The sequence below is a fragment of the Anomalospiza imberbis genome, chromosome 8, assembly GCF_031753505.1.
Source record: "Anomalospiza imberbis isolate Cuckoo-Finch-1a 21T00152 chromosome 8, ASM3175350v1, whole genome shotgun sequence".
In the NCBI taxonomy this organism is placed as follows: Eukaryota; Metazoa; Chordata; class Aves; order Passeriformes; family Viduidae; genus Anomalospiza; species Anomalospiza imberbis.
This window is the reverse complement of record NC_089688.1, coordinates 8,661,727-8,677,578: the sequence shown is the minus strand read 5'-3', so window position 1 is coordinate 8,677,578 and position 15,852 is coordinate 8,661,727. Positions and strand designations below refer to the sequence as shown.

At 38.3% G+C, this 15,852-nt stretch overlaps 2 protein-coding genes across 10 annotated transcripts in view; one reads left to right on the top strand and one right to left on the bottom strand.

The window, feature by feature from the left end:
• WAPL (WAPL cohesin release factor) overlaps positions 1-15,852 on the top strand; it is a 135,669-nt gene that overhangs the window by 3,416 nt on the left and 116,401 nt on the right. The window contains exon 2 of the mRNA XM_068197203.1: positions 2,889-3,016. The gene's annotated coding sequence lies outside the window, so the exon portion shown is untranslated. The remainder of the gene's footprint in view (positions 1-2,888; positions 3,017-15,852) is intronic.
• The window catches only part of OPN4 (opsin 4), a 42,850-nt gene continuing 35,076 nt past the window's right edge, over positions 8,079-15,852 (bottom strand). For all 9 annotated transcript variants that reach the window (XM_068197206.1, XM_068197209.1, XM_068197211.1 and 6 more), the window contains 6 exons: positions 15,459-15,566; positions 14,267-14,447; positions 12,577-12,723; positions 11,996-12,064; positions 11,531-11,566; positions 8,079-10,746 (listed from right to left, as the gene is read on the bottom strand). In XM_068197206.1, coding sequence (XP_068053307.1) covers positions 10,555-10,746; positions 11,531-11,566; positions 11,996-12,064; positions 12,577-12,723; positions 14,267-14,447; positions 15,459-15,566 — 733 coding nt within the window. In that variant the 3' untranslated portion in view covers positions 8,079-10,554. The remainder of the gene's footprint in view (positions 10,747-11,530; positions 11,567-11,995; positions 12,065-12,576; positions 12,724-14,266; positions 14,448-15,458; positions 15,567-15,852) is intronic.

The following is a 15,852-nucleotide window of genomic DNA, read 5'->3' as shown; positions in this document are numbered from 1 at the left end:
ATGAAAAAGAAGGCTGTCTACATGATAACCTCCTTGGACTGTTCCTGTCATTTCCCTGGGCTATATTATTGCTGGAACAGGATGAAAACAGAGTTATGGCAGTAGGTAATTCAAGAGGAACTGTCAGCAGAATGAACCCCAGAAATGCTGCTTGACTTATAACCCTCACCGCTTTCATGCTAAATTTGGGCTAATCTGGCCCCAAAATGTCAGCACAAATGTCTTGTGCATTGATTTTAGATAGAACAAAAGCTGGAATTCTCTTAAAAAATGATATTTTCAGTTAGTTTGGCTAAATAAATGTTGTCCTCCTAATTCTAACTAATTGTTTAAGTGTAAATATTCAGCTGTAAATGCAGGCCCTTTATACAAAGGGAAAAGTGAATCTCTTCCCATTTGTTTCCTTTGGTATTTCTCAGCATCTCTCCATTGAAGATTGATTATCCATCATTGCATCTTTCTTACAACAGGCAGAGTTAATCTTCTGTTTGAGTATGTAGAACCTTCCTGAATTTGCCTTGCAGCACTCCAAGAGTAAATGATATGACCTTTTACAGATAATCTTGGGTACTGCACTAAATTGAATTGCCCAGTGCACAGAAGGAGTTAATGCCCTACTCTGACTCAGAACTTATCTGATAGTTACCACAGAGCAGTGTCAGCTGAGTAGCAGTCTTGTTCAGTTTGATTGCTTGGTGCCTTGAGCTGATGATTTTTTCAGTTGAGCCCATTGATTGATTGAAGCAGTTTTCATTGGGATGTCTGAAAACTGGGATAAATTTTGCTGAGGAAACTGTGAGCTACGTTTAATTTAGCTGCTGCTGGAGCCTGAGTGTGGTATGTGTTTTTCTTCTTTCTGGCATCTTGGTGCCCAGCCTTGAAGAAAGATCAAGAATATCTTGATAGTCAGGCGCTAAATATACAACTCACTAGATGGTAACTGAGCAATCAGTTCTGTCCTTGCACAATGTTTTCAGGCAGTAAGAAGAGCAAAAGACTAATAAAGAAAAGCACACCATGTCCACAAAATGCTCTAGACTATATCTGTACAATCCAAATAGGTAAAATAAATTTATTTTGTGGCTTTATTGGCAGTTTCAGTAATTCAAAGTTTGTTTAGGGCCAGCCAAGCTTTCCAACTGAGTTTCAGTGGGCTCTGGGGGGACAAGTGTGATACAAATTCGGGATCCTATTGTATAAGTAACTTGTTTCAATTCCCCCATTATTTAAAACAGAGCATGAGTTAACAAGAATAGAACTCCCAGACAAGTCAACAGAAATGTCTTATTCTTTATTAAATTTCTATTATTTTGTTCTTCAGCCCTTTCCTTTACATGCTGGATGTAAGTTGTAGAGGGGACAGAATTAAAGTTTCAGTGATAAACTTTTTTCCTCTTAGGAGCTCTTTCAAGTTTAGATCAAGTAAACTAGTAACAGTCAAATTTTACTGGAGTCAAATCATTCTGCTGGAACCAAGCCACTAGATCTTGGAAGGAGGAAGCAGAAAAAGACAAGTGCCTGCAAGTTAGTCACATGTTGAAACAGAAACATTACGGGGTCCTCTTGACTTGTCAAATCAACCAACATTTTGAGTGTATTGTGGTGTAACTTCCACAATACACTGTAATAGCTGTGAGTGTTGCATTTGGGAATTCCAAAGATTGTCAGCTGTTGAAGTTCAGTTGAATGTCCTTTGGAACACCAGAATCCTTTTTCAAATTTCTGTCTCCATTCCTGAGATACAAAACTGGAGAATAAATACTAGGATTGTGAAAATCTTAAGCAAGTAGTCACAAAGACACAAAGTGCTTAGCAGAGGATGTTGCTTTATCGCCACTGGACTTTTTGGTTTTTAACTGAAAGATTCAGAATTGATTTATGATCCTCATGAAGTTGCTTAATTACCATGATTTTCTGTTCAGAGAATTCCCCTTAAGTAGTGGATGAGAAACTCAGTTCCCATCAGGATCCACCGTGTATGGCTGAATTCTCGAAATCCTTTTGCTGTAAGTCTTTACTGCTATCATGCCATTCCTATTTGTATGGCTGTTCTGGTAAGACATCTGGCCTTGACCATCTTTTGGCTAAAGAAATGCCCTGATCCTAAACCCCAAATCCTGGGTTTCCCAGAAATGGCTTCCAGTGACGCTGGACAGTCAGCTGTGTTATTTTGAAAACTCCTGCAGTAATTTTATTTTTACAAGCTGGAATTCAGGCAGTTCACTCTGTTGCCATGTTCATGAACTGCTCTGAGAAGCAGTTGTCTTCATATTGTGACCCAGTAAAAATGGAGCAGATCCAGCTGTCATGGGACTCTTTCAGGAAATAGCACAATGAAGGGAAGCTGCAAGGTGCAGCTCTGTAACATGTGCTGTGGCCTCCTTAGCCTGGTCTCTAGAATCATTGTGGTCTGGCTCCTGCATGTGAGGAAAATCAAGGATTCAGTGAAAGGAGCAAGGAGAAATCTGACGCAAGATGGTAACTCTGAGTCCCTTTTCTGGCCCACAAACACAAAGAGAAGATGCCTGTTTCATATGAAGTTACTGTTTTTCAACATTTTTGGATTCCCTGATTTATTTGCAGTTAGTTTATTTTGATGCAGTGCTAATGGGTATCCTGAATTATGGTTTATTTCCTTCTTTTGCCTTTGGTCATAGTCTACCATCACAGTTTGGGGTAAAACAAGAATTAAAGTGGGTGTGATTTATTGAAATGGAGTTTCACGTCATGTTTCATGGAATTTACATGGTTTTAATTCCTTCAGGTGAAAAAAACTGGTATCTACAGTGCCTAAAGAGAACAGCTCTTTCTGTGTGAAACTTAATTCTCATCTAACTGAACATAATAATGCTGAACCTGAAAGGCTGGTGTGGCTCTTTCTTTTTCAGAGGAATGATTTTCAAAAGGAATCCATGCAGTGAATGTGATGAACCACCAATCTGCCTGATGCTACTACCCCAACTCTGTCCTTCATCAGATTAAGTTCTCTTCTTACTTCACTGAGCAGCAGCAGAAAGTGAGTTTTAACAAGTGCATCTGGAAAATAGCACTTTGAATAAGATCTATCAATACACATTAAGGGTTCTGCCATGTGCTTCTGTTACTCAGAGGCTTCAGCTGAGAACAGCAGCATCAAAAGGATTCATATTTTTAAATCACAGTTGGAGGGTTATTATAAGCCCAGACTCCATCTGTTTACATGTTAAGGTGGAAGCATAAATAGTTCCTTTAAAAGCCAGGAGGGAGGTGTGTTTAATTAATGCTGGTTTTGCCACCTGAGGGCATTGGGGCTGCTTGGAAGGGGGTACTAGAAGTGTGAACTACTAAAATTAGAAGAAGGTTGTGATACTGCTGAGAGGGCTTGAAAGCAAGACTGTCCATGGGATGAGTGTCAAGGAATGCTCGACTGCAGAACCTGGCAGGTAGGAGGGAGCGGAGTCCTGATCAAGAGATGAGGGTTTGAACAGGAAGTGAGGGGACAAATAGCTATTTCATAGCAGTTTCATGGAAAGTATAAGCAAGGGCTTTCCCTCTGGCCCTGTGGGTTAACTAGAGAAGAGCTGACTCGTCCCTCATTGCTGGAAGTAGGGAAAATGAGAAGAATCTCTAAGAGATGTGGGCTGAGCTAAGCAGGATTTCTGCAGTCTGCGCAAGAGGATGAAGGTGAGCAGTCACACTGGGAAAGAATTTGTAAGTTTAGATCTGAAACTTTTTGTCAAAAAAACCCCATTTTTTCTTTGTTTTTAAACCTTTCTTCTTTTCTTTTTTTCTTTAAAAGTGAACTTGTATAGCATATCTAATATAGACAAATAAGGGAAGAGGTATTACTGAAAACATTGTCATATGTTCAATTCTATGGTTTTGTGTTACAACCATGAACAGTCTGGTGTATGTTAATACTGCTGGGACTCTGGTGAGAACTGATTTCCTCGAAGTCACAGGTCAGCACTGGACAGTTACCTTAGAGATCCTGGCATGCTGTGGTAATAGCCACATGCTCCAGCCACTAGAAATGCTTCTATAAGCTTTTAAAAGTATAGTCTTATTCTTGCCTTCTTTCCTTCCTTTCATGGTGAGCCTCACTTTATTCTTAACAAAGCTTGGAGTTCAAGCTTTGATGAATTGTCCTATATTAAATCCTTTTATATTAATGGAGCTCTTTTATGCATGAAGGTAGCAGTTGGTCCTGAAAGTGTAACTCATGTCTGGACAGGGCAGAAACACCTATCTGATGTTTGGAGCTGGCTAAACCATACAGTGTTCACTGATTTTCATTCTAGGCAACATTCAGGGAAATTTGTGGAAATCTTGTTGGTTTGATTTTGTAGTGCTTCACCCAGCTTATATTACCCTTGTTTCCTGGATGACACTGCTTGTCAAGGATTCCCTTCTTCCGTGAGCAATTTCTGCCCCATTAATAGAGCAGAAAACCCTAAAAACAGTTCTACCACCTTGGCTTTGCTCACTTCAAGGGGCAAATCTTTATATTTCATATAGGGTTTTTGATCAAAAACATGCACACAATTGCATGCGACATATTTTTCTTAGTTACAACTTAACAATAAAATGCCTGATTCTACTAAACTCATGTTAACTGTAAACAACAACTGAAGAACTGAAGTCTGTGTTTTGGGCATCTGTAAATTATTTCTGTTGAGAAAAAGAATGCCTATGCATCCCTTATTGCCCTTCAGTAACAATCTGTGTCTTTCATATAATGATAGTGTAGTTTAGATGTTTTGATAACTTTACAGTAAATGAAGAAAATGTGAATAAAATAAATGGAAAAATTAAATTTTATTTCCAGTTGTGAACCTTGGAACAAACTGTAAAAGCTAGTTGAGAGTCACATGATGATGAAGAGCATATTATCTCTATTTCACAGGCAGAAACACTTAGACATGAGAAGATCAGATAATTTTCCCAAGATCACACAGAAAACATGGAAAAAGAAAAAATAGAATCTTGAACTTCTGATTCAAACTTGTATTCATTTTTTCAGGACTGTAATTTCTCCTTTTGGTAAGGGTTTGATATACCAAAGTGCTTGCTGCTTTCTACATCAAATCAAATTTGCAACTCAGCTCACCTATCAGTATTAGCCTTGGCTTTAAAAAGTCTGAAACTTAGAAAAAATATTAATGTAAAGTTCCATGGCGTTAGCAGCAAATACTAGTCTGGAAAAATATTCTAAAAATGCACTAACTTTTAGTACTGACCTAACATACCCTTAACTCTGTCATTTCACTTGTGTCCTGAGGGGTTGTGTAAGTATTTATGCATATGATTAACTTTAGGCATCTGAAAAACTTAATAAGAAAGCAGTTTTACCAGTTTTACAGCAAAGGGTGCATCTAGGTGTGTTTCATACATTTTTGAAGTACTGAGGCTTTTGGAGGAAATGCTGTTACATTAGAGGTAGAGTCACTTTCTTTGTAACCTTTCAGGCATGGCACTGTGTGGAAGGGTATAAATTTTCCTTTTTATTTTTTCCAGTTAGTGGAAAACATTGTAGCAATTGTAAGTATGCCCATAAGTGTCCCATAGCCTATTCAGGAAATGTTCCTTTACAGAACTTTACAGTGGAGACTGTGTGCTATACAATGATGTAGTCTCAGATTTGTGTGTCTGTTTCCAAACCATCTTCTTGTACACTTGTGGAAATCACAGGGAAGTGTAAATGTTGAGGGAAATGAGCACTGGCTTTGCTTTTACATTGTGAGTAAAACACACCCCAGAAAAATTCCCCTTAGCAAGTTATTTACATAGGTGTCATGTTTATTTTTTTATGTGCATGATGAGCTTTACTCTCAGGTTATGTCTGTGCAATGGCACAGCTTCACCAGAGCTGCAGCTCTCTCTGCTCTACACCCTACCTAAGGCTTGACTCAAGCCTGATCAAGTTACACATTCTACCTATCCTCCAAGTTACAGTCAGCATCAGAAGACCTACTTAGGCCATTTTTGCTGTGCTTCTGAGTCATAGATCTGGTGGATTATGACTGAGTATGGATTGCAGTAAGCCAAATGAAAGTGGCTCTTAAAAGGTTCTCCCAGTAAATTCTCCTTGGCAAGGGTTGGTTAAGATTTTCCTGAAAGTGACTGAAAATATCTTTGGTACTAAATCTACATAAATACATGTGTTTGTCTAAGTTTAAAAAGCAAAAAAAAAAAAAAAAAAAAAAGGAAAAAAAAACCCAAAAAACACAAAATAACCCCCAAAAAACAATCCAACCCAACACTCCCCCAAAAAAACCCCCAAAACCAAATCAAAACAAACAAAAAAACCCTAAGCAGAATGGTAGGGAAAAAAAGTTGACTCTGAAGAGGGTTGAATCCCCTTCCATTTTTTCACAGCCACTGGGATAGTCCTACTATTTATGCCCAGTTTCAGGTGAATCTTAATTTTGAGAGCCAATTTCATTTCCAAAAGAGTTGAGTCTTTGTAGTCTAGTATCATGTGATCTCTGTATTCAGCGAGTGAGCATTTTCCTACACTGGTGTGACTCTTGCAGCATTTTCTTTGCTCTGCAGGCTGAGTATACAGAATTACTGTGCTGTATGTCCAGCAGAGCCTTGGTGCTTCCAGAACTGCTGTAACTAAAATAAGTGTCTTCCCACAAAACACACAAAAAAATTTTATAACTGGTTTGTATCAGACTGTTAAGCTGGATTTGCTGTGGTGAAACTTTTCTGCCTTTATTAAGCTTATGCTGGTATACTCAGTCTGTTCTCCTTAGAAGGGACGTAAACAGGACAGCTTGTAAATCTTGTCAACTGTGAAGTTTGCATAAGTTTGAAAATGAGCATTTAGGTTTATAAATTCGAGGGGGTAAGGGAGGTACAGTAACCATTTAGTACAGGATTGTGGTTCATGTCTAAAGTTGCTTGGAATGACACTAATAAGAATTTATTTACTTGTTTTAAGACTGCTTTTATATAAACCTCTTTATAACATTCCTATGACATTAGCAACTCCAAGGCTACAAACACATGTGTTTGAACAGAGGTACTTGTCACCAGCCACTGAAATACCATTGTGATACTAACACTGCATTGCAGATAAAACTACCAGCAGTGGTTTCAGCAGCAGAGACAGATAGGTGCCCTGTCAGAGTTACTGGGACAGCAGTGCCTGTCACTGAGGGATCAGAGGATGAGGGGACTTCTTGGGATGGGCTAAGGAAAAAATGGCACCAAGCACCCTGAGGAAAATGGGCACATGTGGGAATGGCGACTTACCCATGTTACACCCTAATGCTCTAGAAACACCCAAAAAAGCACTGGAGGTGTCTTTATTTCTGAATGTCAAGCTTGCTGTGGGTTTTGCACATGACTTCAAGGAAAGTCCTGTACATCCTGTCTTACTTGAGAATGTGTGAAATGTCAATATTCAATGTCATATTCTATGATGACACTTTTTAGTTCAGTGGTGGGTGTAAAAAAGTTTCCAAAAGCATGGAATGTGATCATAAGCTGGAAAACATGGGGAGTAAGGTCCTGGTTGTATGTGAAAATTGGAAAGATTTGGCAACGTGTGGCTGCTGCCTTATGCAGTCCTTCGGTCTTGGCTTGCAGCAGCCATTCATTACAGTGGCTCTTGGCATGTCCTTTGCAGGTCCAGCAGTAGTGACCAATTGCTTAGCAGTTTTGCAGAATTGCTTGAATTATCAGACCAAACAGTTTCACTGCTGACCCAAGCCTGAGTTTGTGCCCCCATGAAGGGACAGAGCTTGTGTGTTAACTCCCAGCACTGCTTGCCATTGCTTTTGCCAGCAACCTGCTCTATGAACAGCTGCTGGAGTACAAAAGGCCAAAGGGAAGTGTCTCAGATTTGCCCTAGTCCTGTCACACTCCAAGTCACTGGAACATGTCCAAGTGCATGGTAAACTACAGGCAGCCTCTGCAGAACAGCCTGTACAGTTGACTTTAAGTGAAACGTGAATCATCTCAGTCCTAAATTATTTTAATCCAATCAGTCATCTGTGTTGAAGGGTGTAAAGAGACAGCAAAACCAAGAGAATGGCTGCCAAGTGGAGGATACAGGACACAAATAAATCTGCTAGGATGAGATGAAATATGAACTAATAATTATTTATTCCAAATGCCGCAGGGGTTACAGTGTGGAACCACTTGTAGAGATATTCAGATGAGATGAATTTTGTAGGCTTTCCCCTGTATGATTTTTATAGACATAGCAGAGGTGAAGGAAGGCAAAGCTGTTAGCCACACGGAGTACACACAAGGGTTTTGAAGTGCTCACAAACAATTTCTCCCTAATTAATATATGCTTTACAAGTCTGTTGTAAGTAGATGAGCATGAACAGCTGTAGTTCTTTTTATAGATACAAACTAATCTCTAATACACGTTGTAGTTGAAGGATACAGAGAACAACATGCTGTGGATTCGTAAAGCTCTTCTAGCCATAGAAGTATTCTTTTTATACCCTCTAAAAGTGGAAGGGAATGCAGAAGAGTGCAGAGTGCAGTCTTGAAGAATATTGCTTGGAACAAAATCATGACTGCAGCAAAGGATCTAGCTATTAGTGACACATATCATACACTCTTTGTTAACACATCAAACAGCACATGTGAGTTAGACCTATTTTCTAGACAGTCTTCAGTCTTTTGTGACCCATATGAAACAGGCAGCATTTGCTAATGTTTCTTCCCATCTTTCAGTAGTGTCAATGGCCTTCATGACAAAGAAAGAATTAGATGGTTTATGCTTTTAAATATTTTTAAAAGCCTCAGCAATAAGTTGTAATAGAACTCCTTAGACTTGAGGAATATCTTTGAACATGCTTCCTGTTTGAAGATGTTTTCTCTCTTTCTCCTTATTGCTAGCTGTAAATATTATCAGTTTAATATTGTCCTCTGCTGGAAGACAATATCCTGTTGTGGTAGGTGAAGGGAGAGACTGTAAAAGCTCCTTTCCATCTCTGATGACTATGATTTCATTTACATAAAAACACTGCGGATTTTGAACAGTGTGTTTCTTTTAGCAATTTATTACTAGCCTGAATGCCTCACTTTTTTATTGATTAACATTTGTCTGCTGCAGAAGTCATTATCACCTTCATTTTTAGTTTTAATAAACTTCCTTTTAATAAACCTCAGTTTGACCTATGTTTCCAGTAGTTTACTTCAAAATAATACCCCAGACCTTCTGGAACCCACTGATTTTTCCCCTCAAAATAATAAGCTCACTACATTTTTATTGATTTTATGGCTTTTTCTGATGTGACATAGGGAAGAATTGATTTACTTAGGACAAAATGCCTTGCTGGGTTCCCTTCACTATTGCAACCAAAGGAAAAATTGCTGGAGGGCCTATGGGGAAGAACTGTTTCAATAGTGCTTTGTGCCCTGTTCTTTTCGGCTCAGCCCCACTTTGGACTGACTGCTATGAATTGCAAATGAATATTGTTCACTTCTTCTTAAGCACTAGGAGAGACACCAGGGAAAAGCTGAAAGTCACTATTGATAGAACTCTTTCCCTTTCCTTTCAGGGGAAAGAAGTACAATCTCATGGATTTAGTCACTGTGGAAGAAAACCCTCAGCTATACAAATGCTGCTGTTTAGAGAAGGGGAAAATGATACAACTCTAGAGCAACTATTTTTGGGGAACTAAACCTTCTCCTCCCAATATTTACTTTCAAAAAGCACATCAAAGAATAAACAACTTTGAAGTATCAGAAAGCAGACGTATTGACTTACCCATAAGACATTTCAGTACAAACATTGCTTTGTATTCTGCATTCTTCTCATGAAACCTGCTAAAGGAAAGTCAGAAGGAGTTTCATAATAATCTCTTATAGCTTTGTGGAAGTTAGCTGATAATGGGTTAAAATCATCTCTTAAGCCACTGTTGGAAAAGAAGCTAAGTATAGAAAGGACCATAGCCTTTTCCTCAAGTGTTACTCCTTTCTCTTTCTGTGTCTCAGAAATTAAAATAAAGATATGAGACTTCAAATTATGCTAAAGTGTATTGACTTTCATTGGATTGTAGAAGAAAATGGTGGGAAATGTGTCATTAACGAGAGAAGGGGTCACTGACTGTGTAATTTTTACATTTGGTTGAGAAACTTCACAATAATGAAGAAACCATCTTCAGGAAGTAATGTACATTTCTCCCCAAATGTCTCAGCTTTAGCTCTGTAATAGCTTTGAAGTTAATGCACAAAGTGAACAAAGCCAGTTTTCAATATTATACTTCCCTTCCCTCTCAGCTTAATCCTAGAAGGTTTCTAGGTAAGGTCTATGCAGTGGTGGGAATGTATGTGAGCAGAGTAAAATCCAAATGAAATAAATTTATTCATTAGCTGCATAAAGAATATTAAAATTACAGTGTGACTCAGGTCAAGATGTGATCCACTGGAGAGAGTTCTGACGCTGAAAAGATCACTCCTCATGTTTTTATCCTTGCTTGTCTTGTATCGTGTCATTGTAGGAGCATTTCAGACCAATCTAGGGAGGTATTCTGGATTCAGCCAATCCACAGCTGTTCCAGAACTGTTGACTGAGGTGATAGTCTGGCTTGCACCACTCACTTAACTGCAGGACTTCTTGTTCTGCTTGTGTCTGCTGGATTTAGGGTACAGGAAACCAGAGTTGTATCTAGAAGGCAGCTCTACTCCTTGGACACTGCTGCATGTTATTGTAATACTGGGTATCTGGGCTGAAGATGATCCCTGGTGAGACTCTCCTTTTCTTTGTCCAATATTGTTCAGGCTTTCACTTTTCTAAAGGATGCAAAGATTTACAAGAAATGGACAACACAAACATCTACAAGGAGATCCCATTGAATCATCTATAAAAAGTGACATATATTTAGCACTTTGCTACTCCCCATGGCTGACTGAAAAGCAAACTTAAATGATGGAGGGAAAAGCAGATCTGAACATTTTTTTTAATATTTCATTAATAACGTATGAAAAAAAAACCCATCTGTTAAACAAGCTAATGTACTAAAGCATTAAAGACTTTGCATTTGCTACTTAAGTGCTGGTCTGCTTGAAGAAAGACCAGGCTAATGACAACACATTCAACTATGAACAGAAATACTGTGAATATGCTCAGGCAGCCTATGAATTCAATCAGGTAAAGAGTTTCTCCATAAGGAGGGACTACTTAGGGTCACTGGGCAAGAGGTAATGTAAAATGGATAATTTGAAGGGGGAAGCAAACTACATAATGAGGTAAAAATTGAGGGAAAGATTAACTAGCATTTTTTGACAATAAGTAGTGTTAGCTGCTGTCACTTGCACAGTACCAAAAAATCAGTTAGGATGAGGCTTGCAATAGCTCATAAGGATCATTGCTAATAGTGCTGCCTTGTTTTCATCTGTCAACTCTTTGCTTTTATTTCCATGTGTGCTGAGAATTAAGGCAAGTTGACTCACTTGTGAGAGATGTCAGATATTTTTACCCATATGCTGTAGCTGTGTTAGATGAAGAAGAAACAGACACTAATACAACATACAACATCTTACTGAATAGGTGACATGGCATATTTCAAAAACTGACCTTGATTTCCTCCAAGCTGCATGTTTTAGATGTTTGCTGCAACCCCAAACAGAGAACATTAAATAGTTAACAACAGCACTTTGTACAGCAGTACTTGCCACAGGAATAAGGCTGTCTCAGAGGTATGAGCCATCAGAATGGCTGTCTCAGCTTAGCATATACATCATTAATATAAAGATGGCACAAAGCTAATGCTTCCATGCATTAATCACAGACCTCATTAGACTTACTAAATTCAAGAAAATATTTAGATTTGTTGAAGTAGCTGAACTTTAGAAGAATCCTGTAGTACCTATGCTCTCCTTCTGCTTAGTTTCAGCAATGGTCTACCCTTTGTGGTCATGTTTTCTGCATTGTTCTGGGAATATTGTGTAATTTTTGCATCTCAAAAACAACTTAATTTGTTCTTAGGGACTGTGATTTTCATTAGTTTTTGTTGCCAAATATTAAAAGAATAGTTCTTACAGTAGGTGTAGTCATGTACTCTGTGACATTCAATTCCACCATCAATATGTCATCAGCATCTACAGCTGTCTGAAAAATGAACACAGATAAGACAGATATAAATGGCACAAAGGTATGTCACAATATCTGACATATGCAAAATGCATTGGGGAAAAAAGAGTACAGCAGAGGACCGACTGAAACGCAGTGCTATATTAAAGATAGCCTTGTTTTTTACATCTTACCATATTTGTTCATTTGGTAACAAATGGTGGGACAACCAAGGTCAAGCAAGTAATTTGGACAGTGAAAGACAAATATTACTAAATACACACTTAAAACTAAACATGAGACAACTCTCCATTCAGATGTTAAGTTCTCTAAAACAGCAGCAGAAATGCAATGAAGACAGCTGAATAATGAACTAGGGTGGGAATAAAAAGCTGATGACCTTTTACAGCCTCTAAGTCTTTACTCACTGTGTTAACTCATAGGTTATCTGCATCTTCTTGGCAGGAACCTTCATGATTAATTATGGTACAATGTGCAGATTTGTTAACTTGTCAGTTATTAGAGAATTTAAGTACTACACAGGCTATTACCTTCCCACAATTCCCAGAATCCTGGCTTGTCAGCTTGGCTCTTATGTCTCTAGTCTGAGTTGTGTCTTTATCTGTTTCGTAGGAAATTTGTCTTCTGTCAAGTCTGGAGAACATACTGGGAGTATCAGTTTCTATTTCAGTACAGCCCTAAAATTAATACAGCAAAAAAAAAAAAAAATCACTCTAGGTTCCTTAGACTTTCATCCAGTTTGTCCCAGTTTTACCTAGACAGAAATCATAAAAGAGATAGGCATTGTATAAAAGACATTTCACAAAAGTTCTGCCATATTTAATTTCATAAAATGTCTGCTTATAAGAAGTACAAATAAAGCTATCTAGTCTGTTGCATCTAAAATTCAGCTTGCTTTGTTTTTCCTCCACAGGATGCACTGCAAAATTTGAAAGAAAATAGTGTTTCATTACATTCTATTGTTGAAACTTCTCTGATGCCTCTTGTAGCTCCAAGGAGACAGTATTTCCACAGTACTACCCATTTAGGAAGCACAGGTGTTTGGAGGAATTAGGCCAAAGTTTCCAAAGTGGCTTGGGTGGAAGCAGAAATAAGTAGAAGGAAATGTCTCAGGACTGCAGAATCACTGCTTTAGGAATATTTTGTTTCAGTAAGGAGTCCTGGGTTTATAAACTTTGTTCCAATTAATGGGAAAACAAAATAGTGTTATGAGAGAGTCTGTTTATTTTTTAAGAATCAAGATTTGCAGTGTAAGAGATGCAATATAAAGATGTTCCTTTTCTATTAGCCAGTTTTAAAACCATCCACCTGACTGGAGGCTACCAGCCAGAAGAATTTCATTTTGATTGGACTGGGAAATCAAAAGAACAGAGAGGGCAAAGAAATTTAAATGTCTCTGTTAAAAACAACTGTCAGAATTCAGCGCTTGGCTGGATTAGATACAATTATTATCCTGACTGTGAAAAAGAACTACCAAGAAATTTTTTTCTTTTCAGTTATTTGGAAATTTAGTTTGAAACTACTGCAATGAACTAACTAATATGGCTATTTAGTTAGTAACATAACTTTGAGTTACAGGAGGGAGCCTGGATGCCAAATACTTGCCCTGTTTTCAGCTGCTGTGTAAAACATTTGTTTCCACTTAGATTGGCAGCAGCAAGCTGTTGAGGTCTTCTGTGAGAAAGATTCCATAATGGATTTACTGATTTGTCTAAATCTGATGATTAATGTTTCCAAATACATCCCATTTTCAGAAAGCATTATCTTTTTTCATTACAACCTTGCTTTCACTAGAGAACTATTTTCTGACTAGCAGTTTCTTTGTTCTGTGTCCACACTGCAAATCTGTGGTGAGACAAGCACAACCTAAAAGTATGATCAGACTTTCAACTAAGCTCTATGCTACCTTTATCATTACTTATAAGTAAGGCTTTATAAAGCCTTACCTATTGGTAACACTTTACTTTTTAAAATTCCTGTTGTTCCATCTTTCCACTCTTCCTTCAATGTCACCAACCATCAAGAAGAAAATTATCTATATTCTGCTTTTACACATAGTCTTCTGTCTTTAATTTTGCTTTGTCCCTCCACTTTCTCTGGAGCTTTTATAGCAAGTACCATAATACATTTCATCTACAGAATCTACCACTTGGAAGGACTCTATATGAAAATGAATTGCTTTGCAATTAAAAATGGGTGTATGGGAAGTGTCTCCCTTACTGATTCACTGTCAGAGAGAGAAGACAGTCTCTTTTTTCCTTTCTGCAGCCCACTTATCTCAGAAGACTGGCTGGTTACGGTCGCTCGTCTGGAGGAGTGGTAACTGCTGAAGGATCGTGAGTCTTTAGGAGAAACTCTCAGTAGGGGTCCAAGGCAAGGAACATATGTTGCAAGGGCTCTTCTAATAGATAAGAGGTAGAACCAGTCAGATTTTTTACTGTTAGCACAAAAATTCAATCATCATAAACAATGCATTTATTCAGAGAGATGAACTAATGCTGCATGGACTAGAAAATTACTGGGTACAAAGTGTTTTCCAGATATCAGATCTCTCATATACAATCACCCTGCAAGATCACTTATTCACAGTGTTCTGCAGAACTCAAATTTATTGCTTGGCAGGGGTAAGGGCATTAAAATATAACTCTTGGAACTGAAGGGAGCTATTAAAACAATATTTTATCTGCTTTCAACTTAATCAGGGCAAAAATAAAATTCTGTCCCTTTAAACTGAACCTCACAGAAGTACTACATAATGAATTATTTTAATCTTTCCCTAAGCAGCTATTCTAGCTCCTCTTACACATCTGTTTGCTGGCTATCTGTAGAGTTTTACAGAATGTGCTTTTATATTACTGTATTACTTTGCTCATAGGCAATGTTAGGAAACTCTGGCTTAGCTTTCCTCTTCCTGCCAGCCTTCCCCACAAAGATGTTCCTGCCCACCTCTTCTCTATTCAGTCACTCAGTAGGTCTTTGTAAGTGGTGAAACAACAGCCTGTCTGTGGCATTGCTGCCATCTGTCAAATCTCACTGCCTGCATCTGAACTTGGAGTGATAATGACCCTTCATTTTACCTGTCAGAGGAAATACTACCTGAAATATGAAAGACTTGAGAAACATGAGGAGGATTCACAAAATAGGGAAGAGGTGGTTTGGCTCACTGTATTGCCTTTCTCACTATCCTGGTTAATGTAACAGAGTGCTCTAACTACTGCTCAGGAGTTTGTTCCAAGTACAAATTCCACTGACATTTCTATGGCATTGAGGAGTGTTCCTGGGGAGGGCGAGGCTATACGACAGAGTTAAAATGAGCCGGTGAAGGAGAGTTCAGGGACTAGACCTAAAAGTAACAAATTTACTCTCAGATTTTCTTTGCTATATTAAACATAACTTGTAAGAGTGAACTTACCTGTATTTGGGGTGAGTGATGGCATAAATGATGGGGTTATGGATGACAGAAGCTTTGGCAATCACAGCTGGTATAGAGTTCATGAAAGGTGTTAGGACGTGGGAATACCTAGAGTAATGCAAACACATCATATATTTACTACTGAGTTCTGCATTGTCTATGCAGTTAAACAGTGGCAAGACAGTGCTTTAAGGCTCTAGAGAAAGTAAAAGAGGAGTTCTGTACCAAAACAGTGAGAGAACAAATTCTACATCCTTTGCCTGTAAAGATCAACATCAGTCTAATTGGATTTTTGAGAAATATGATTTTCTTGGGGCTTCTCTGGCAGCACTTCACTTCTATGATTCAGGATTGTGGTAATTCCCATGTTGTTTAACCTAGGGACAATGTCAGC